Source organism: Athalia rosae, chromosome 5 (genome assembly GCF_917208135.1).
Source record: "Athalia rosae chromosome 5, iyAthRosa1.1, whole genome shotgun sequence".
Classification (NCBI taxonomy): Eukaryota; Metazoa; Arthropoda; class Insecta; order Hymenoptera; family Athaliidae; genus Athalia; species Athalia rosae.
Genome location: NC_064030.1, coordinates 8,493,700 through 8,516,956, shown reverse-complemented (window position 1 = coordinate 8,516,956; position 23,257 = coordinate 8,493,700). Strand labels below are relative to the sequence as shown.

The 23,257-nt window shown below is 44.8% G+C and overlaps 1 protein-coding gene across 5 annotated transcripts in view; it reads left to right on the top strand.

The window, feature by feature from the left end:
- Positions 1-13,758, top strand: part of LOC105690191 (ankyrin repeat and SAM domain-containing protein 1A-like) — a 40,589-nt gene extending 26,831 nt beyond the window's left edge. For 2 of the 5 annotated variants that reach the window (XM_025747166.2, XM_012407796.3), the window contains 7 exons: positions 6,034-6,354; positions 6,544-6,671; positions 6,787-7,164; positions 8,883-9,224; positions 9,314-9,472; positions 9,565-9,702; positions 9,866-13,758. In XM_025747166.2, the coding sequence (XP_025602951.2) occupies positions 6,034-6,354; positions 6,544-6,671; positions 6,787-7,164; positions 8,883-9,224; positions 9,314-9,472; positions 9,565-9,702; positions 9,866-10,267 (1,868 nt within the window). In that variant the 3' untranslated portion in view covers positions 10,268-13,758. Of the gene's footprint in view, positions 1-6,033; positions 6,355-6,516; positions 6,672-6,786; positions 7,165-8,882; positions 9,225-9,313; positions 9,473-9,564; positions 9,703-9,865 lie in introns of all 5 variants that reach the window. The other 3 variants (XM_012407797.3, XM_012407795.3, XM_048656088.1) reach the window with 2 other exon arrangements.
- The last annotated feature ends 9,499 nt before the right edge of the window (positions 13,759-23,257 follow it).

The following is a 23,257-nucleotide window of genomic DNA, read 5'->3' as shown; positions in this document are numbered from 1 at the left end:
TAGAGGTATATGACATCACGTTGGAATGTGTGGACCGCTGGAATATGTGACTCATCAAAGTATTGTCGCCCCGACTGTCTGGTCTCTATGACCATTATGCGGAGTGGTATAAAATAGCCGGTGTTAACGTCGAGTCAATTTTTTCCGTTAGGTAAACCGGGGATATCAGTTTTTACGGAAGCAGCGCGATCGAGCGGGACCTTCGCAATTGTTACGCCTTCCGAAGTTACGCGCTGTACGGGTGATAAGGAAATATCATTCCGCCGTTAGTGTGTCACGGTGATTGTAACGAGTCGTTCGATTTCTCCCTCCTTTTCTTTTCTTCTCGTACGCTAACGACCGACGAAGCGCGCCTCCATATTCTATTTTTAAATTCAAACGCCAATTGACCGTCGCACTGACCGCTCGCTCCTCGATCCATACAGAAACTTGGATTATATGCGCACGTCTACGTGCGTAACGTCGGTTCTAATTGTTCGAACGTGCGACATGAAGTTGACCTTTGAAAAAATGTAGGAGAAACAAGAAAAAAAAAAACATCGATAGAGAACGAAAAATTGAAAGTATCCGATAAAATGTATCTTCGCACGCGTGCAGGGTTCATAATTTTTGGCCTCTTCGTATCGAATTATTATTATTATTATTATTTTTCTCCTCGTTACCGTAATCCACGGCCCTGTTACGCGGGCCAAGCTGTATCGGCGTTACTTTACCTAGCGGAAAAATGTCGAATGATTCAGAATTTCGAAATTCGCGTATATTACAGTCACGGTCAACGGGTCTCTGGTGGGAGTGGTGTACAGGATAAACTGTTTTAAATTGCCTCGAATTAAACAAATAATATACGGTGACGATTATCTGCGTTGTCCGAGTCGGAGTTCGGCGTACGTAGAAACTGTTGCAGCGTCGGTCGCCGTTAGGGTTTTATTGTTAATCGTTCGATTGTGATATTAGGTCATTAAGCTCGCGTACGTACGGAAACGATAAACGTGTGCGATGGTCGCGTGACGAGCGTCGCGTAGAAAAATTTTGAGCCCTCCGTTGCAGCCGGTGTGTCACGTAACGATACCGCACAACGCCGGTGTCCGTGTATGTAAATGTATTTTACACAACCACTTATAACTTCGTCCCCGTATACGTATACGTACGTTGTGATACACCACAGTCAAATCAACGGTCATGCTTCGTCAGCTGGAATCGGCCCTGGCTAACTATTTCATACATGTGTATACGTATAGGTGTTACACGTATTCGAAGCTATATACAGCAGGCGGCCGACACAACGGTATTCGTCGGGCGGTTCGGGCCCCCCAATTCCTATGCAGGCATAAAAGTACAGCGGATTTCGGGGCCCCGTATTTTGTTCCTTCGAATTTCTCAGCCTTTTCGAAGTACACGGAAAAGAGAGTATCATCTTCCGGTTGAAATTATCGGATCGATCCGCGATCCTTAACAAAGATCTTCGCAATTTTTTGTCAAATTTCCGAAGGCTATCGACTCTTGGAATAATTAATTATTTTTTTCGCGAATCGTCTTATCTTTTCCAATCGACGAGTCGGTCGTGCGAACGTATCGGCCGTGGAGATCGGATCGTTTCGTCCGAATACGTCGAGCAAAAATTCGAATTCCGATTACGAGATTCCGCCGATCGGTCTGGCGTAGGGCGAAAAACTTGGCCGAATCCGAGCGCCGCGTTTGTCGCGTGACAAGAAAACCCGAGGTGTGATTTGACGAACGTAAATATTTACGGGGCTCATCAAACTGCCGTACTCACGGCCCTGGGGTCATCCTCTCGGTTTATACACCGTGTACCGTACACGCATATCATATACACACGCACACGAGTCAACCGAAACGAGTCCTCCTCTTTGGCTATAAGCGAGAAACAGTTTACTGCGGGTGGCTTGTGAGTGAGAGTAGTGGAGTTACTGCTGCTGGTGCGGTTGGCAGGCAGCAACCGTCAAGTTGCGTTCGGGATACCCGGAGCTCCGAAGCTCCAAAGAGGCCAACCTAAGACACGCTCTAATCTCTTGTACTAGCTGCATCGCAGTGCAAGTTCAGCGTTCGCTCTGTTACGTTCACTAAATTCCCAGCAACGATTCGTAACGCTCTAGATACGGAGCGCGTCTACTGCTCCGCAGTTGCAGGTGAAAACAGTGAGTGAAATTGAACAAAGAAACAGGAATTCGGAAGAGAGATAGAAAAAATAAAAAAAAAATCAATCGTTTCTCATAAAATTTTCGTTACCCTTCGGACGTGCGACGCACTGGAATTTCCGGGGCTGGGAGCGTTTTACATTCAAATTTTTGGGTCAGTTTATTTCGGTTCTTCTAGACACGCTGCTTCGAAACACGTTATCACGCAGGCGGGATAGTTGCGCTCTCCGTTTTCCGTACGCGAGGGAAACCGAGAGTCGTTTTCCGTCCACTTTGCGGAGAAAATTTAGCCACGGCCTCGCCGCCTCCGAGGGGTGAAGTAAGAGGGCGGCCAAGAAAAGGGACAGGAAGGGAACGGTTACGGTGTTACGGTTACTGTGTCTAGGACACCACGTGCATATATGCTCAACGATAGAATCGCGCTACGCAGTCGCTTCGTGGTGTAACGTTATAACGTGTTTCTTGACGCTCCACAGGTCGTCGTCGCGCTCGTCGTAGTCGTCGTGTTGTTATTTAACTGTCGCGTTTCTAATGTCTGCCTGCTGCCGTTGAACGCGAGTCGTGCATGTGAAGTGCATCGTGGCGGGTTTAAACGAGAAAGAGAAATATATATCCCCTGATTTATGCCACTCGTACGCGCAACGTCCGACGAAAGTGAATCAGGCCATCCACTCTCTTCGCTCTTTTACTCCTCTTCGAATTCTCGTTACGTAAGGTATTTTTGAACTTAATTATAGACGAGGTGCGATTCAGCATTGCTCCTGCATTATACCTGTACTCGATGAAAGAATTATGACGATAGTTCAGTTTTTTTTTTTATACAAAATGAAAACGCTTTTGTTTTTTTTTTTTTTTTTCACGTCGAGAATTCCGTAATCATATTCGACGAATGATTCGAATTTCGCAACACGCCGTGTACAATCGACATCGACTTTATTAATTTATCGTGTACACGATACACTGCGTCGTACCCACCATTGTCTTCGCTCGCTCCTAGTCGCCGCAAGTTTTATCAATATCTCATCGGCTTATCTCTCCGCGTACACGTATCGGTCAATTACTGGCTTGTACATCCTATACACACATATTGTATATCTTCCACATAAAACCTTGAAGCTCAGGTATCAACACCGAGCAATGTCGATAATTGTCGTACACTCTGTCGTAATCAAGCGTGCCTCGCTTGTAAGTGAAGGAAGAAAAAAACAAAACGAGAAAGAGAGAGAGAGGGAGAGAGAGAGAGAGAAAAAAAAACCTGTTCGACACAGATACCGACGAGGCGTTGATACTGTGGTAGTGGACGAGAATTTCTATAGTAAATTCCACGCTAGGTGGTCACAATTGAACGGTTCATTAGAAATAATTAATGTCGCGCCGCGAGTGCAGCCTCCGTGTATCCATACGCATTCGCTTGTACATGTGTATACGTATGTACGGCTACGCGTTCGTACGTACGATTTTGCAAAGTCGCTTTATTTTTTGGATAATAAACCGTTGAGGTCGTGTCCAAAAATACTCGCCGTTATCCATTCTGGAGCGACGAATGATTTTCCTCTTCGCGAATAAACGGTTGCCATCGTACGCCCGCGTACGATGTATGATAATTTTGCGAAAATATTCTTTCGAACAAACGAAATGAGGAACAAATGTTGAGGCCGGGGATTCCCGTACGTAAACAGTCGGGTATTTATAAAAATTCCGTTGCATTATTTCCCGACCCCTACTTTTTACGGAATTCGAGCTGACCAAGATTCATTACAGTGGGTTCGGAAATCCTCTGAAACTTTGCCGGATAAGAATTTAAGGAAATAAAAAGGCAAAAAGAAAAGAGCGAAACACGGAGGACGAGTTTTGCAGTTAGCTACTCGTTTTTCGGAGCATTGGGTGTACGCTGTACGAGCACCGGTACGGACGCGTTGCATAATTCGGAATGAAATTTTTAATCTCCAATTTTCTCTTTAGAAAATTGGAGAAAGTTTCCGTTTGCAACGGTCGCGGATGACAGAGCGACACCGCGGATGTAGTCGGTATGTGCATAGGGATTCCTGCTCGTCTCGGAATTATTATCCGCATGTAATTTTCACCTTGACGCGACGCCGTGCAACGCGTCGCGCCAACGATATAAAACTTGGAGTATCTTAATCGCCAGCCATTCGCCGCGTAACTCAATATATCCGAATTGATATCGTGACCGTGTGTCAGACACATCTGTACACCTATAACACACACGTGACGCAAACGAAAGACATGTGGTGCGCTTTCGTGCGTACATATGTATAGAATTATAGAGGGAATCCGTTTGTACTCGTTACCACGGTTTTTCTCCACTGGAACTCCAGGGGCCACGCGTAGCTCGATTAATAACGCGTTGTGCGTTCGTAGAGCTCGCGTTAAAACTTTTCTATCGTACATCTCCTCGAGCGTCTTCTTGTTACACGTGAGATTCGCATAATTTCAGTAACGCGCCTTGAATAATTGGTGTATCTGTGTGTGTGTGTGTATGTATACAGCGTGCGGAAGATACAGCCGCGCAGTTTGTCACCCCCGGTAGAGTGGGGCACCCGAACCGAATTTCGCGTATAGCCGGTACGCGTGAACAACTCTCGGCGACGAAACACCTCGCGATACACGGAAACTAGGAGCGGAGGGGGAGGAGGGCGCGGGAGGGCGCGGGAGGGCGAGGACGAGGAGAAGGACGTCGGTACGACGACTGCACGCTCAGCGTCACCCCGGTATGCGTTTCGCGTGGATGTGGGACGTAAGTGAGAACGTATGCCGAACGACGCCCTGACGCCCTCGACTCGCCCTCGCCGTCGTCGTCGCGATGCTTTAATTAAAATTACGCAGGATTGCGCGCGCGAGGCGGGACCTCTATTTAGTATTTTTTATGAGCTTTTCATTACGCCCATCTTTGAAGAGCGGGGAGAGAAACGCGCGCGGCGGTAACACGCTCCTCTCCGTACCTTGTACGTACCATGGAGCGTACCCTACGTACGCGGCGGGGTACGTTGTAGCTTACTTAGGCCGCGCGTTATAACCGCGTACGACGCCCACTCCTCTGCGGTCCCGTCGAGTAAATACACCTCCACCTACATTCAGAGGGATTTACATGAAAGAATTTTCATCGTCCAAGAGAATTGTATAGCCACGGCAAATTGTCTACCCGCGCTGTCGCGAATTCAATTCAAGGTAACGAAGAAGGCGAGGCTGCTTTTCTTCGCTAACGAGTTGTTTGCTACGATGAGCGATTCACTTTTCACGAACCACCTGCAGGTGTGCGCCGCTTCTCTCCGCGGGACTGAATCCTATCCGTTATATATACATATATTATACGAAACACAGCCAGTTCGCGTTTTGCTTCATCGTCTTATCAAACTACACCTTTTAGAAATACCGTACGAACTTTTGCCAGGCGAAACGTTCGTGGCGTACGTACCACGTACGACCGGCACCTCCGACAAAGACGACTCGTACGTACGTATGTACGTATATGGGTATATTGTACGTACGAGCAAAAGGAGTTGTTAGAAATTCAACTAATTAGGTTAATTACAACAATTTTTTTTGCACATACGTACCGCAATTACAATTATCGTATACTTTTCATTTATAGTCGCGTAGATTCATTGTGCTTGATTTCGTTCCACGCCACGCGTTGTTTCGTCGAAAAAGGCGACTATCGTGACTCCGGAGAATCCGTTGCGTGTCCGTCGGTCGTCGCTATTTTTTTTTTTTTTTTTTTCAGTCTTTCCTCTCAACCGGATTGGGAATCCAATTCTCACCGGCGACCCTCGCCCGACTTTGTAAAATCCAACCAGCAGCCTCTCTGCAGGTGAAGAAGAAAGTCAATTAAACGAATGATTCGAATTGCCAACAGGATTGCTGAAGGGTTCCGTCACGGCGGAAAGACCTCGGACTCTCTGTCGATTGCGAAACGTTTATGCACCTGCCCCGGGAGCGTCGGTTAGCGGGGCGGACGCCGTCGGCGATCGACTCGAGGAGGGTGAAAAAATCGTGACCTTCAGGGTGTCGGACCGCGACAGGGAGCGGGACGACAAGTCCCTCAGCATCATGAGTCCCTTCGACGAACAGGAGGAATGGGCGAAGATCAACGAGATAATGGCCTCCTTCGGAACGGGCCTCGTGAGGGAGTCCGTCTTCGTTACCGAACTCGAAAAAGAATTCCAAACTAGATTAGGTACATTTTCCAATCAATTTTCGTCGTCTCACGGACGCTGTATACAATGTCTATTCGAAATCGTTGTTTCGCTTCGATTACGCCAATTTGTACGTAGTGAATTTGAAAAATTACGCCGCCATATCACCCTTGTACAGCGTCGACAAATTCGTTCGCCTATAGGTTACAACTTTAAACTCGGTTGTCCAGGTCTCAGCTCAGACAGTAGCAGCAGTCCCATAGTATCCACGTCGGTGGGTCAGTGGTTGTCCAGCCTCGGTCTGGCCGAGTACGAATCCCTATTTCTAAACTACGGCCTCGACGATCTCGAATTCATAGTAAGTCCCAGTTCCCTATACCGGACTACGTTTACCGGGCGGCGGTGATTCCGATCAGAAAATGACCGAGTCGTTGCGCTCTTTGCTTTTCTTTTTCTTTCAATCCTCGTCGCAGAACGGCGTACTCGACGAGTCCGATCTCAAAGAAATGGGAATCGCCAGCGATCAGGAGCGAACGGTGATAATGGACGCCGGCGGTCTACTCGCTAAGAGAGTGGAAAAGCGTACCGGAACTTTGGAGCAATCGGTCGACGAGTGGCTCAAGAGCATTCACCTGGAGTGCTACGCCGAAACCTTCAGGAAACACCTGTACACGGACATGGACAGGGTCCGTAGGGTCTGGGAAGTCGAACTCGCCGCGGTACTCGAAATACAAAAACCCGCCCACCGCAAGAGAATTTTAACATCCGTAAGCAGCATCAATCCTCGCGGTCCTCCCCAGAACGGTGGCGGACCCAACCTGGAGGATCTCAACAAGGACCTCAACACTCTGGTGAGCCAGCGTTCTTGTATTTTGCTATTTTGCGGTACGCGGATTCCCGTTTCGCTGATTTTTCGTCCTCGTGTTTCGAGGATGTCCTGAATTTCATATAGGTATAGATCGAAATGATCGAGTCGCCTGAATTTCGATTCGACGATGCTTGCATGACCGACTGCATGATCCCTGTCTTTTCTAAGTTGCCACAGTTTAGATAGCGAGGCATCTGGCATTCGCGTCGGTTAATATTATATCATTTAATATACCCAACACGCGACACGCCCGATACACTGCGTCGCGTATATGAAATAAGCGTGATTATTTCACTCTACGTTTTAATATGACGAGTTATAATTGCATAAGTGTACCGGATATAACGCGAGCAACACGTTGATAATAACTGTTGGTAGATATAATACAGTTTCGGTACAGACGCAATAGCCGACCTCGGTAGATAATAAAGTAAGAAATATCATTGTCAGCGACAAAAGAGAGGAGAGAGATAGAGAGAGAAAAGAGAAAAGAGAAAGAAAAGAGTAAAAATGAAAGAAATCGCGGAGCGAGGTGCGGACCGATAATAAGCGGAGCAAATAGACGCGCGGTGATCTTGAAGAGCCCTATAGAATAGTCGGGGATATATTCAACGACGACGACGACTACGACGACGACAACAACAACAGGTATACGAATTGCCGTATTCCTATAGAATATATTTACGGCATATACATATAATATTGCGGGAAAGGTGCAGAAGAGAGGAGGAGGGCTCTTTGCGCCCCAATCATTTCGACTGTTTCATTGAATCGCTCGGTGCACCGCGTCATAATGTAAATATCGTGGCTAATTGGCGCTCAGGTATTGTGTCGAGGGTAACACTTGAACGGCTCCTCGAACTCTCACCTGCTGAATATCACCCCGCAGTCAGGAGTTTTTAACGCCCGAGCGACGCATCAACGTTTTGTTCGCGCCTACTTCAGTCTCACCGTGAGTATCTTTTGTTGTGCATTTCTTTTAATTAGCTTATTAAATTTCAACTAATAGCTCTACACCGCGCGTCAACGAGGACATACCGAGTACCACCTCTATCCCGTTGCAATATAACAAATTGGATATTCTTCTTTCACCAATCACCGTCTGTGTACTGTCGTTACGTACACACTACGCGACCACTCGAGAGGCGAACTCCTCCCAGGAGTCTCTGGGCGTGAAAAAATATCAAGCTTGTTAAAATACGATACAACGGACTTCTTAGTTTTCTACGGCGATGTTGTATTTTATCGCGAAATACCCGGCGTATTGTACTTTCCAAGAAATTCGAGATTTTCCTTCTCCGGCGTTGATTTCTCATCGAGATTCCGCACACTCTGACGTTCGCGCGAACCGCATCTAATATACTATACGGGTTATCGTATCCCCCCCTCCTCCTCCCCGTATGGTAAAAAACGTCGTTTGTAAGTGCATCGTTGACCCCCTTTTCAAACTCGGCGAATCGCAATCGGCTGAGTTAGCCTAGGAGATGATGCGAATATTCCATGTACGTTTTATCTGGTTCCGCACCTCTTCCCGTATACTTTAACGTACGAGTTTCTAATCTTACCGCGAACCTCGACGCACGGTGATCTTCGAGGAGGGAATAGTTTTCGATCCGACAATGAGGGAAAAACGAAGAGGATCAAAATCGAAACAAAACGAAGAACAGTTGTGAAATTTTGTCCGTCGTATGTTGTCTCCAGAAGACGAACATCCAACAACTGAAGGAGGATATCCGTGACAAATTACCCGAACCCGCGACAGCTCAGCAGGGTAATGGACCACCCCCAGCGTCCGCAGGGACGACGATCGTTACCGGTACCACGGCCGCTACGAACACCGGGACCTTGAGACACCGTAAAAATCGCCCGGCACCGCAGCCACCGCAACGTCCGAATTCTCACAACGGCGCCTTGTCCGTACCGGAACAACTCGAGATTCGAGCGCCTTCCGAACTTCTTTTCGGCGTTCCGTCGACCCTCAAAACCCAGTGGAGACACGAGCCGAAGGCTCTCGTTACCGGAGCCGTCACTTACGTTGCGAGCGTGAGTCAATCGCTAACGCGCTTTTACTTAATCTCTGTCGTTTCGGTTCTCCTCGCATCCGTCGGACTTTGACGCAATCTGTTTCACAGTATTTAGGGTCCACGGTGGTGAAGGAATTGCGGGGCACCGAGTCCACGAAGAAGTCGATTCAGACCCTGAAGAAGACTTACAGAGAACCGCGGGCCACTCCCGATATCACACTGGCCATATCGTATCGGGGCGTGAGATTCCTGAACGCGAGGACAAATGTAAGACGACTGCGTTTCGAACAGCTTCTTTTTTTTTTTTTCTCTTTTTTGTAAAAAAAAAAGAGGTATTATTATTTTCTCTGCTCTTGCAGGAACCGATTTGCGATCACGAAATACGGAATATACACTGCGCTTGTCAGGACGCCGATGACCTGACACATTTCGCTTACATTACCAAAGATCACGCCAGCAGAAAACATTTCTGTCACGTATTTTGCGTCCCTACGATGGTGAGTAGAGAATATTTTCGTTGATTGTTCGAATTTTTTTCCTACTGTCGCTAACAGCTGACACGAAGAGGAGTGCGATATTTCGATCGGCACATTTGCCTGCACTCACTCCCGCGGCGGAACTGGAGACGGAGGTCCTGGATGGTTTTGTGTAAATTTTCAGGATCAGGCGACCGAGGTGATCCTGACGTTGGGACAGGCGTTCGAAGTGGCTTACCAAATGGCCCTCAGAGATCCCCTGAGTGCTCAGACCGTCCGCTCTCAGTCTGCCAATCAGCTGGCAAGTCCTTCGGTTGTTTCGTCCGCGACTACAATTTGCAGGACAACGACACCGACCAAGACAACCGCGTCTCCCGTGCCAACTACGAATCCCGTGCCACCCCAAACTCATCCGAGTATAGTAAAACCCCTCGCTACCCACGGGAGGTCCCATTCCGTAAACGACATTAAAATAAATGGCAATCAATTGAAACTAGCGCCGATGCCAGTCGACGACATAAACATCGGCGTTAAAGATATGAAAGCTGGATCCAGGGCGCCAATCGCCTTGTCCGAAGAACTTTAGAACGTCGTCCCAAATAAAATTTTGGGATACTTTCGAAAAGCTTTCTACGTTGGTTGTATTTTTCATGTATTATTCTTTTTTGTTTTTACGTGAAATATTTTTGCAGTTCGCTGGGTTTCTATTTTTCTCTCTAACGTGTTTTATAGGTGAAGAATTTTAGATTCTCATGACAAACTTCTCTCGGGCGAGTGCAGACCAAAGACTATGGTAAGATTTCACGATGTTACCGTACGATATATATATTTAAACATTTCAATTTTATTATACGTTGCGAACGCGTTACGTTGGAGAAAAGAAAACGAGGTGAGTAATACTCGAATGTAATGATTGCAATCGTTATTGTTTCATCAACTCACCACCGTTCAGTGTAAATACAATATTCATAAAGTAAGAAAAAAAATAAATGAATAAACGAATAATGTAAGGGAGTAGCTGGTAGTAGCGGCCGAGTATTATACCGATAGTGATAACTGGTCGTTTTCTTTTCATTCTTTCTGTATTTTTCATAAAAAAAAAAAACAACGTGAAAAAGAGAAAAACGTTACCACGTGGTGTAAAAATCATACTGTAGTTTAGCGACCGAAGGCAGTAGCGTATAATACGGTCGACCGTAAAATCGTCGGGCTTCCTAAGGTTGCATACGTATTTATATATGTAATATATATATATATATATGATAACAATATGCCTCCGGGCGTATGAATTCCTATACCCTATTATCACCAAGCAATGCAAGTCGATGCAGCTAATGAACGAACGGTAAAAGAAGAAAAATAATTAAAAAAATAAAAAAAACATTACAATCCGATAATAAATAATAATTTAATATCCTACGCACTTCGAAGTGTACACTATATAGTAATAATAATAATAATAATAATAATAACGATAGAGTTCGATCTTATTTTCCGCCACATGGCCTAACGGTATCAAAGAGAAATGGAAATAAAAAAAAAATTACTATCAAAAACAAGAACAAGAAATAAGAGACAGAGAAAAAATTATAAACATTTTTTAGTGATAATATATACTCGAGCATAATTACGACTTATTCTGTATGAATTATGACAGGGATGAAAAAAAAGAGAAAAAATTGCAAAAAAAAATAAATAATTATTTCGCTACATCTGATCGATGATGACGATCGTTGATGTAAAATCTCTAATTTAGGTTCACAAACCGAAGTTTCTATACGCACGTGAAGTATAGAGTACATATATGTATAAGAAAACCAAAGAAATATTAACGGAGGGGAAGGAAATATAAGAAAAAATTGATACGTGAGATCATAGGACGATGACGGGCAAGTATGCAATGACTGAAAAACGTCTTCGCTAAAAACAAAAAAAAAACAAAAAACAATACGTTATCAAAGAACATTGGGTGAAGAGAAATAACCTCCGGGTCCTAGCGTTGGATAACGAAAAAAAAAAAGAACGTTAATAAAACTGCCAAATACACCTCCACTTTGTGGCATATAGGTATAACGCACACACTTTGTATTATTAATTATTACGATAATGATACTATTTGTTCAATAAAATAATGCGATAATTATTATTGAAATATGTTACGCGATTGTATCGATATTACGTATATTATAGAATTATAAAGAAAATTCGTATAATACCGCACTAAAGACAAAAGCACACACAGACGAGTGTCCGTGCATTTATTATACATATAATATGTACATATGTATTGATGATTATCGTAGCTTATCGTATAGCCCTTGCCGATGGCACACGCGGTAAAGCGTTGATTGCATAATTATGGCGTGTAACTTTACATTTCGGGCCATGTAATGGATTACTATTGTTACAATACTCGATCAACAAAAGCTCGGATTTCGATGCGCTCCCGATTTTCTGCACAGTTGAAGAAAGAAGGATACATAATACGATATTATGTGGTAATAATACTGCAGCTATATTCAATGCAAAAAGGCCCTTCTGCTAAACTCCGGAACTTATTGTAATACCTTCATTTTATGGGTACTCCTGTTTCAATCTTGGATTCATTCTGACAAACGGAAATCCGCATCCTAATGAAAAGGCGCTCGATCATAATAAATTACAATGTTCACGGTTGACGTAGAGTTCACCGTGTGATACAACAGTTTTCTTCGAATCGAATCTCTTCGATTCGAAAAACCGCGTTTTTCCAAAAACTTTCAATTATGCGTTCATCGATTGAATAACGCCGGTCCGAAAAATCCGGTGATCCGAGTGAACGTGACGAAGTAATAAAATTCCTCTAATATTAACCGGAGAAATAAACGATCACTGCCGTTTAATCGGAGCTTTAATATCCCGACGCGTGAAACGATAATTTTTTCGATCGATTCCAATTAGATGTAAACAATTGTGTCTGTCTGTGAAAAATTATAATGTCGTTACGTTCGTTGTGCGTGTTCGACAAACGAGCGAAGTTAATTTCAAGAGAGAAATGCGTACGGAGACGCGGTACATTTTTATTGGATACTACTGCGAGTATAAACCATGGAGTGAATACACAGTCATTCTTATTTCGGTATATATGGCAGCTTAACGGGGTGTGGATTCTGTGTTATTGATTTTAGGCTTTAGGGGTTGAATTCGTTTCACCCCAACAGTTGTAAGAAAGGCACTTCTCTCTCGACTTATATATGTATAAATATCTATTCTCTTCGAATAACTTTCTCTAATTCATGTATAGATTTATGAAACACCGTGATTTCGGAAAATTACTACATTATAATAAACGTGTGAAAATTAAGAAAAAAGATTAAAAAAAAAAACGAAAAAACAAATGGAATAAAAAATACTCGCCGTTGTCACACCTGAAGCAACAACGAGTAAAAATTTATATTGAAAAAATTAATTTGAAGTTAAGAACAAAAGAAACAAGATTGACGAAAATGCACAAATATAAAATTACGCGTATTTATAATAATATAAATATTTACTATATTACCACATATTTATAATTTATTGACGTATGAAATGAATTTTTTGACGAGAATTTTTGTTGTATAAATTTTACAAACCTCTTATACTCATGCTAGACAATTAATCAATTAACTACGGTATAATGGATGAGTTCTGAGGATGATTGATGGGTTTTTGCATTCGCACTTTATTCTCACGTTTTCCTGATCCCATACAACTGTGTTTGATAAGCACAGACCCGTAGAACAGTGGATAAAAATAGCAGAGAACTGAATCAGCGTGAGTATTTGATTTTTTCATTTTATTTTCTGTGAGAAATTTGATCCGTTCGCGGTTTTATAAGATCTAATTGTACATAATGAATAGATATTTAGGTAAATACTCAACGAGAAATTAGTGACGCACTGTAAGATAATGGTAGAATGCACGTACAATTCACAATATTCGATAGATATTATTATATTATTGTCTGATTGTAATTAATCGTGTATTTATTGAGCAGAATGAACCCTACATGTACTGTAATATTACGTACACGTATATATGAAATATTGAGACAAAGAAAAAACAAAACTAATGATGATTATAAAATGCATATATATATATATGTGTATATGAAAATATAGTTATAGCGTACAAGAACTCCTATAAATTTGCGAAACAAACGAAAAAAAGGGTAGAAGAAATGAACAATTAATTGACTATAATAAAAACAAATATGGGAGGCGGTCGAATAATATATAGAGCCGTGAATGAGTACGCCATTTTGATACCGCCTCATCATATTCGCCGCTGAAAAGGAATAAATAAACTTCAAACATCAAATGTAAACTCGTAGAGTAGGCTTATGTATATTAATATCGTATACATAGCTTCATATTATTTCATTGATCTTTGAATCCTTCGTTACGTATCATCTTGCGTTGCGTTAATTAGGCTGTATTAGTGTAGGTGTTTATGGTGTATGTCAATATCGTACACCGGTATCTAGGATAAAATGCGCAGTTTAATCGCGCCTCTAATACCTTATACCTCGCCAACGATCCTGCGTATGTATACGTCCTTCTCCAGTATTGACTCATAAAATGCAATATTAGCCTATTTGACTATAAATAATGTATTAATAATAATGGTTATCGAATACCCAATCGTTCCGAATATGAATTTTTACGAACTGCGCGTCTTTTTTGATACTTTATTTCGCGGGAACTTGGCCTAAAGTCCGAACCGTCGATTAGTTTTCGCGAGTTGTCCAAGGTGCTTTGAAATCGCATGGAAAACCATAATATTATAATTAAAAAGATAACAAAAATTTTGTCCGCGAATAATTGTGCACAATATAATTACGTGTAGTTTCATCGCAACAGACGGACCTTACTGAATATACAATTTTGTGGAAGAACAAAAAGTAACAAAAAAAAAAAAAAAAAAGAACGATGATAAGTAATGGTCGTCGCGCGGTGATCGATTGATTTGCTCACGTTCGATAATAAATTGATTACACTATCGTTACAGTATTTACACCTACACGTTTACGTAATTTGCGTACAAAGGTACGCGAAGATTTTCAGAATAATTTGCGGTAGGAATCCGGATTTTAGTCGACTCGGACGAGAAAATGTCAAGTTTCTTGGCTCACCACCACCGAGGAGGATTTTTTGCGAATTGGGGTCCCGGTGATTTTTTTACGGTAGTAAAACAGCGTCCTCCTAAAAGGGTGCGTACAGTCCCCTAATTTTATTATACCTCCGCATTGCAAACGCCTCGTGAAAATTTCGTGCCGATAGAATGACCGTTATATCGTACAACGACTATGAAAACGCGATTGTGACGTCGTATATATAGAGAGATAAAAGCTGTACAATATTCGTAATAGTATATATTATCTAATTTTACGCAACTCTGACGTAGACCGGATGTTACACAAGTGGCTCGAAAAGATTCGTCGGGTTTAACGTTTGTAAAGTCTATTTTCAGAATTCGAATGCGTCGTATGATTTAATCATACGACGCGCTATACACCCGCGAATTATTCGCGTCACGAGTGTTACGCTCGTTCGATTTACAAATTTACACGATGCGAATGGAAAGGTGTTGTATGTATATATATATGTATACGCGCCGTCGAGTGATCACGCGAAAATCCTCGTCTAAACGACGTTTCTTCGAATTTAAAGCCGTGTCAAAAGATTATCGTATAATTGAAACTTAATCGAAAGACACGAAGTGTGTATCGCAGTACATAATGTGTGTAACCTTTATACATACCTATATACTATATACAGGCGTCGTATGAGCCAATAAGGTCAAGGGCTTGATTCGCGTCGTATTATATCCAAGCTTGAAAGCTGTAGCTGTTAATCAAAGGTAAAAGGAAGCGAACGAACGAGACAAGAAAAGGAACAAATTCAAAATAATAAAAAAAATAAATAAATAAAAGAAAAAAAAAATCAAGGATGAGAGAAGGAAATAATTAGATACATTTATCGGTAAACGTTGTACCCGGAATACTAGAAACGTCGTATCCGTTATAACTGTCGCGGGGAATTACCGACAGGCTTTTTCCCCCCAAGATAATTATGTATATTGTATAATTAAGCGATACGCTAGTTTATCGTCGCATTTTTTCTCCTGCTGCGGATGGTTATTGAAGAGAAAAAACCGTCTGCACGCAGACTTCCTACCTTCATGTATACATTATATTTATCATTGTTCATGTTTATTAGAATTATATATATCAGAGATTATTCCCTGGATACCTAACATATGACATTATAATGATAATAAAAACGAGTACTTTATGCGAAAATTCAAAATATACATATTCAATCAAATTCATCGCACCTCATACATTCTCCTCAATTTTCACGTCGGTAAACCTTCACGTTTTCGTCTGGATTTCCTTCGATCTCACGGACGAAAGACGTGGGCTTCGTTTCATCCGGCAATCAAGGGTCCTAAACCCCCTCCCCCGAGAATCTCTGAAAAATTATCGAAAGTATTCACGTTCTCTTATAATTAAAATAACCTTGGGAATCGGCGCGTCCGTTAATTGTGCAAAACGTAAGGCGCGCAATGAAACGGTGGTGAAGTGGGACTGAGATCTTAAGGAATGTAATTCGATGTATCGGATCGATTGAGATTGAAGGGGAATAGCGCGCGGTCAGTTCGATGTGATAAAATTCTCTACGTACATCGTATCGATATTCGGATATCTTATAGACTCTCGAGTTAATTAAGAGGCAGGCACTCGCTATTCAAAGAGATTGGTTTTCACCTCCGTAATAAGCATTCGTCGGCCGCTGAACCGTTATGGGAATCGCGCTGTTTGTGTTTTGAATAATTCCGAAGCGCCCCGACGCGACGGCCTCGCCGCGTTGCCCGATTCTCTTTATACGTTATACCTATAGTTCCACGTGGAAGGCCGCAAGGTAAGCAGGTATACGGGGCCGGTAAAGATGCTAATTAACCAAGTTTCAGACTCAATAAAGTTTTTCGATTAGTCCGTAAATTGTTATACGACGCGGTGAACTTTAGCCGCGTCTGTACGTACGTATACGCGCGGCGGCTAGGTCCTCCGCGCGCATGAGGGGATCCCGCAGGAATACATTTCTCAAGAATAACGCAGCTGGGGCTCTCGTTGTCATCGAATATATTATATTCCATCGCATTATATACTTAACATTATACGCGGGGTGCTTTAAATAATTATACGAGATTTCGCCTCCTCGCTCGCTCAACGAAACTCGCGCGAGCGACGACGACTTTGCAACGGCGCGTAGTTCGACGGGTGAATATCGCAACAGGTGAAAGTTCGTCGCATGCATTCCATTATGGCCTTCCCTCTTCTCTCCTTTTCTTTCTCCCATCGGCGCTTCGTTCGGCTGCATGCATCGTCCGTGGGAGGGATTTAAAAATTGACGAAGATTCGATGGGGGTGGTCGTCCGTCCTCCGGATATATCTCGATCCCCGGATAAACTGCCCTCCCCCCGCCCCTGCACGGTGCGGTGCGCGTGAGCACGCGTACGTTGTACGCCGGCCGCGTCTGCAGAGATCTATTTCTCTCCGACGACGACGACGACGCCGGGCGTCGAAAAAGCACCCCTGGCTGCCGCGCGGAACAAAAGAAATAAACGAGCGCCCGGTATGTGCGTGACGTTGTTATATAATCGGGTGCAAACAACAACGTTGCCTCGGGTATGCGGTATCCCCGCGTATATCGGCCGCGTGTCTCTGTGTTTCACCGACACGTACGGCGAGGTGCGTATCGTTCGATCCGTACGTAAGCTCGTACGCGCCGTCCATCCGTAGGCAGGTCGCGTTTTCCACCTACCGAATACGGCCGGGTACCGCCGCGCCACCTTCTACGAGAAAACTCGTGCGTCGAAAGCCCTCGCTTCTTCTCATTCGGAATCCGAGTGAAATCCGCCCTCCTTCTCCTGATCTTTCTTGACGCGGGGTATAAGGCGCACTCGCGCTTGTATAGCCTCGTATACAGACGTTAAGTTATACGCGCCAACTCCGTAGTGGGAAGCTTGTACAAGGCGTATAGTATAATTTTTTTTTCCCCTCCTGTTTTCCCGCTTTCGGATTGAATCCAATTTGTTTTCTAGGACGTCGTCGGGTGGAATCCTCTCGCATCAATCATACGGCAAAACCTCTGGGATGAACCGCCCGTTCGCACTAAAACCCGCCGAAACTTTGACGGAACGAAGCTTTTCTCGAAGGGAAATGGGCAAAACTATGCTTCGCTTCGTCCCCGAAAACACGGCCATTCGATACGAAGGGCGTGTAACGGGGTGCGCGGGGGGCACCGCAATCAAACCGATTGAACTTTCATTCTTCTGATCGTATTTACTTCTGTCCGCGATCCGCCATAAGTCATTGGAAAGAATGAGATCTGGTACTTCGCCGTCAGATCGGTGGAAAGCGGTGAAAAAATTTCGTTCGAACAACACCCTGGAAAGTTTTTTTTTAATTTTCAACGACGCCGCGAGGAACGCGACGCGGCGGTCCCGGCGGAACGAGACGTTCGAATGAATATGAAAGTGACGCGCGGTGTAATCCCGGGTCGAATTTATCCGACCTTCCGTTACGCCCCCAGGTCAACCCCTGTCGACCCCCCGTTGACCCGGGACCAGATAACGTATCGGGGCTTCGGGACCGTCGAGATCGCCATTTATTTCAGTTTCACACGCGTATATTATGCCTCGACCCGTTCGAAAGAGCTGATAAATAGAAGCCACCGTTCGCCGGAGCACCGTTCCGCCCTTTTTTCCGGTAGATCGCCGTAAAAAAGACCCGGAAGCTAATTGATTTCATAATCCGTTCGCATACGTTAGGGCAGATTCGGAGTAACTCGGAGGGGTCGGGAACGCCCCAGCTGTTACGTAACCTCCCGAATAACGATTAGGTAAATTGTTGGGAAATACGAAAGATTTCCCCATTTTCCCTAGCATATTTAACTACTAGTCTGTTAATCACGCTTGGGTTTCGCCGATTTCGCCAAGTCACCGTTGTTATGCTCGCACAAACGATCGATCGAACTTCCTTGATACTTGATTTTGACGGATTAGTTTTTCGGCGGTGACTCGTTCGCAAAAATTTCATCCAATTCCGAAACCCGAAAAACGGTGAAAAAGTAATACCAAATACCATTGAACGAAGTTCTGCCCGAAATCAAAGAACTCGTCTGGATTTTTTTGGTTTTTTTGCGGAGTCCAGAGTCGTCCGGAATCAACGAAACGATACCCCATGCCCCGGCAAAGGTCGTCGCGCAACAGCTGGACACTCGTAGCTGCGCTCTTTGGCTTTTCATAGCGATACGAATCTAGAGTGATTAGAGATCTTTATCGGCTAAGTAGCGAGCAACGTCGAATTGATCCGTCGAATTAATCCGTAAAAAGGACAACGTTCCGACGAGACTGTGCTCTCCGCGCACCGCGTAAGACCTTTTAGGTAATCACCTAAGAGCATCGATGCAACAAGGGTGGCTAGCGATTAATTTTTCTGCGATTTTTGAACCAGAATATCAAGCTAACGCGATACGCGGTCGACGTTCACCCGATCGAATAGAAAAATAGAAAAAAATCTTCTCTCGTCCACATTTCCGTTTCTTTTTTCAATTTTTTTCATGCTTAATTTCGAGTGCGCACTTCCTGGAGGCGAGGCGAACGTTCCCCGCTGCATCTGCCAGTATCTTTTAATGGACCAAAGATGAGGCTGGCTTTAGCCGTCTATTATGTATAGAAAAACGGGGCAGGGGGGGAGGGGGGTGGGGGGGCTTTCGAGGACACAGTGTATTTTTTACAGATAATTTTGTACCCCATAGACGACGTTGCGTATAAGGGGCCTTCCTCAGCCGTGACAAATGCTTTGACAATCGAGTATAAATACTGTGTCCAGATCTGTTACACCAACACCGGGATCGTTGCATTGAAATCGCGGTTGCCACGTGGCGCATCATCCAGGCGAATTGTGATTCGAAGTAAGCGTTCGGCCCTAGGGGTCTCCGGGTCAACCTCGGAGGAGTGCGAACGGGGGCTGCGGCAGCCTCGTGACGAAGGGAATCCGGGGTTACCGCGGGGCGAGACGGAGGGGGCGACGAAACGACGCCACCCCCCCTCCCACGGACCACCCGAAGCGCATGACACAGGGACACCCATGAACGCCTGCACAAAAACGTCAGTCAAGCTTATCCCGTAGCACTCCAGATCAAGATGCTATCTACGATGACGTTCTCTGCCCCGTATACACGTATACCTTTACCCGAGGATTGTCCCGTTACCTAATTATTTTCTACGGAATTCGAATCAACCGACGTTACAGCCCTCGCTTCCCGCGCTCCCCATACGACTCCGCTATAAATTACCACGAATAGTAATAAATATCGGTCGGAACTTTGAAAAAAAAAAAAAAAAAAGAATCGCCACAAAATGTTCGAAAGAACTTGAGCGCGACGGCGATTGTTTTTTCGATTCGGTTGTTTTTTTTTTTTTTTTTGTTCGCGAGCTACTCGACTCCGCCGATTGCGCGTAGACAGGTACACAATCTTTTCGCGGGGAAACCCCCGATTCGTCGGAGCGCAGGGGGTAACGTTTCTCGATATTACGGAACGACATTCGACGTTCGAAGCCTGCGGCTCGTCCAGCCCGCAGGTACCGGGATGTAACGTACATCTATATACACACGGCGAGATTGGCGCGGATCTACATCTACGTGCATATATATATACACATCATACATGTATATATACGTATCTCCGGGATTCAAACCACCTCCAGTTCCGCCCTACACCGCGTTTCGCCGATGTTATATTGGCCACGGTCTTTCGCCGGGGTGTATATACGAGCTTCTCGCCAACCTCGACCAACAGCCGGGCTAGCTACGTAGTATTGGCTATACCGGATATCTATCCTATAATTAGCCGCTGATTACGTAGCGATCGTTCGAGCGGACATCGGCGCCCTCACCCTCGGGATACTCCGGCCCTATCTGCTCGGCTACGCGTCCGAACATCCCCCCCCCCCGCCCCCTCCCCCCCGACCCCCCTCAGGATTGCCCGCACTTCCTGCATCTCGTTATTGACGCCGAATGCACCACTGCGTTGCATTATAGTCGGCTCCGTATACTACGGCCCCGACACTCGGCGTGCATATCCTGGAGGCTCGCCGCGTGTGCGGGGGGGATACACGGGACGCCGCCTATATATCGACGATGATGACGATGATACGTGTAACGTGCAGTTAACGCTCATCACGCGAACCCCGCGTTAAACAACCTCGTTATCATTTGATTTCTGGTATAATTGAGATCGCCTACCTCGAATCTGACGCGAAATTACCCCGTCGAAACGTGTTTCGATCTTATAAGCTCTCGCCGTTTTAATTGCGACAAAAATCACGGAGAGTTTTTTTTTCTGAAATTTCGCACGCGGCGCGGATCGGCGGAGCCGGGTCGCCGTGTGCGCGCCATCTCGTTCCGAAGGGGGGGGTGGGGTTCCCGTTCGATTTCGAAATCGAACGGAACCGAAGCTTTTTTCCCCGGTTCGCCAAAGAGATAATCTCGTGGGCTGTGTGCTCTTTCTTCGATCGAAAGTTTTGCGGCTTTCCAGACGCCATTGTCCTCCGACGGTGGTAGTGATGATCGGTGTCCCGGTCCCGGCACTCCCGATCAATGCACGCCGCGCGCTCCGGAAACGCTTCGAGAGTTTCGCGATTCCAGTACCAGAAATGCGAAGAGTACGCCAATAGGTATTGTTCGCGGAGACAGGAAGGCCCGCCACACTCTCTGTATATACATATATATATATATATGTACGTATACCTACCTTATACCCTCTCTGCCAATAAAACGGGAGAAAGTCGGGAAGCAATTGAACCCCGACAACTACGACGACGACGACGGAGTCTTACTAAATTCGATGAGAAATTTTATCGACCCCCCCCCCCCCCCCCCCAGCCCCCCTCTTGTCTTGTTCACCGCCCTCCGTCTCACCGAAGAGACGAAACTACGAAAATCTCTACGGAATACGCGATCGTACCTCGCTTCGGTGGCCATCGCTCGAGATACCACCACCACCACCACCACCACCACCCCCGTCTGTCGTGTTGTCTGCAGGTCCGCTAGACAGCTCTTAGCATATACTCCACTTTCGTGTCTTACTCGAGAGCGAAGTCGAGCCGAGGATATTCGAACGGGGGAGAGACGAGTACCCCGATGCACCTTTGTTCGGAGTCTTTTTTTTTTCTCTGTTTTTTTGTTGTTTTTTATCTTTATTCGCTTCTTCTTTTTTTTTTTTATCGACGTAATTAAAGTGGAGAAAAGACGAATGGATGACGACGCTCCCCGGGTTCGATTCGACCCTCGCGATTTCAAATATCTGTATAAGAATATTTCGCTTCTTTTTCCAAAGACAACAGTTTTTTCGAAAGCTGAAAACAAAGTGAACGGATCGGTTGCGCGTACGACGTATATTATCTATGTATATAACAACAATTTCATTTCTGAATAAATTCACGCGGATATTTGCATTCCGAATTCGATGTATGATGAACTGAACTAAAATAAAAAAAAAAATGGACAAACGAACAAAAAAAAAAAAAAAAAGGAAAAGAAAAAAAATAGCGGAGAAAAAAGAAAATTTAATTGAATGTTCCCGTTAGGTGGATGAGGATGGAGGGTGAAAAACGCGGTTCTGTGCGGGATGAAAAGGGGACTTGATGCCGACAAAACCGCGATGGGGTTGCGGGTCCCGAGAGTTCATGGGGCACGAGAACCCTGCACGAGTACGGTGGGTATGGGCATGCAGAAGTGGGGGTATACATGATATACGCTACGTGTGTATATATATATATATATATGTATATGTATACACAACAACAACATCGTACCACACCGCAGTACGGAGAAGGGCAAAGCCATTGAGTCATTCGGTTGAAATAAAAACACAACAAAACGTGGGCGTGTGACGTCACTGGCAGAAGGCATTCAGATTGAAGAGTACTCGATGACTCTACAGATTTCTATTGCCATTAATAACGAAGAGGGAAGGGAATTATACTGCCTAAAAGTAAACGCGTTACTACTCAATTACTAGTCTGATTATTTTTTTTTTCCGTCAGACTTTCACGCATCGCGTCGACGAAGTCGTCGACGTTCCATCTCCGCTACGTCGAGAAAGGAAGTAGGAAAAAAAATCTTCTTCCTACTCGTCATTTTCGATAGACGTTTACTCGTTTTTTACTTGGAGTAAGTCCTCGACATCGCCGAGTTTACGTGTACGTAGGTACAGTACACTATGCACTATATATAGGTGGGAGGGCGGCACTCGCCGCAAATATAATTACTGCCGTTTAAGCCGCATCTATTGTGTGCGGAAACGCTTGACTTGGCAGCGTCACGTAGACCCCGAGGTCTTCGCCACGTTTCTCGTATGGCGGTTATTGTTCGTAAACGAAATCGATGCCATGTGTATTTCATAATGGCAGCGCGCGTGGACCGACGTCGCCCTGGGACCACCTCGAGGACGTTAGGTAGTCGCGTACGCACGAGTACCAC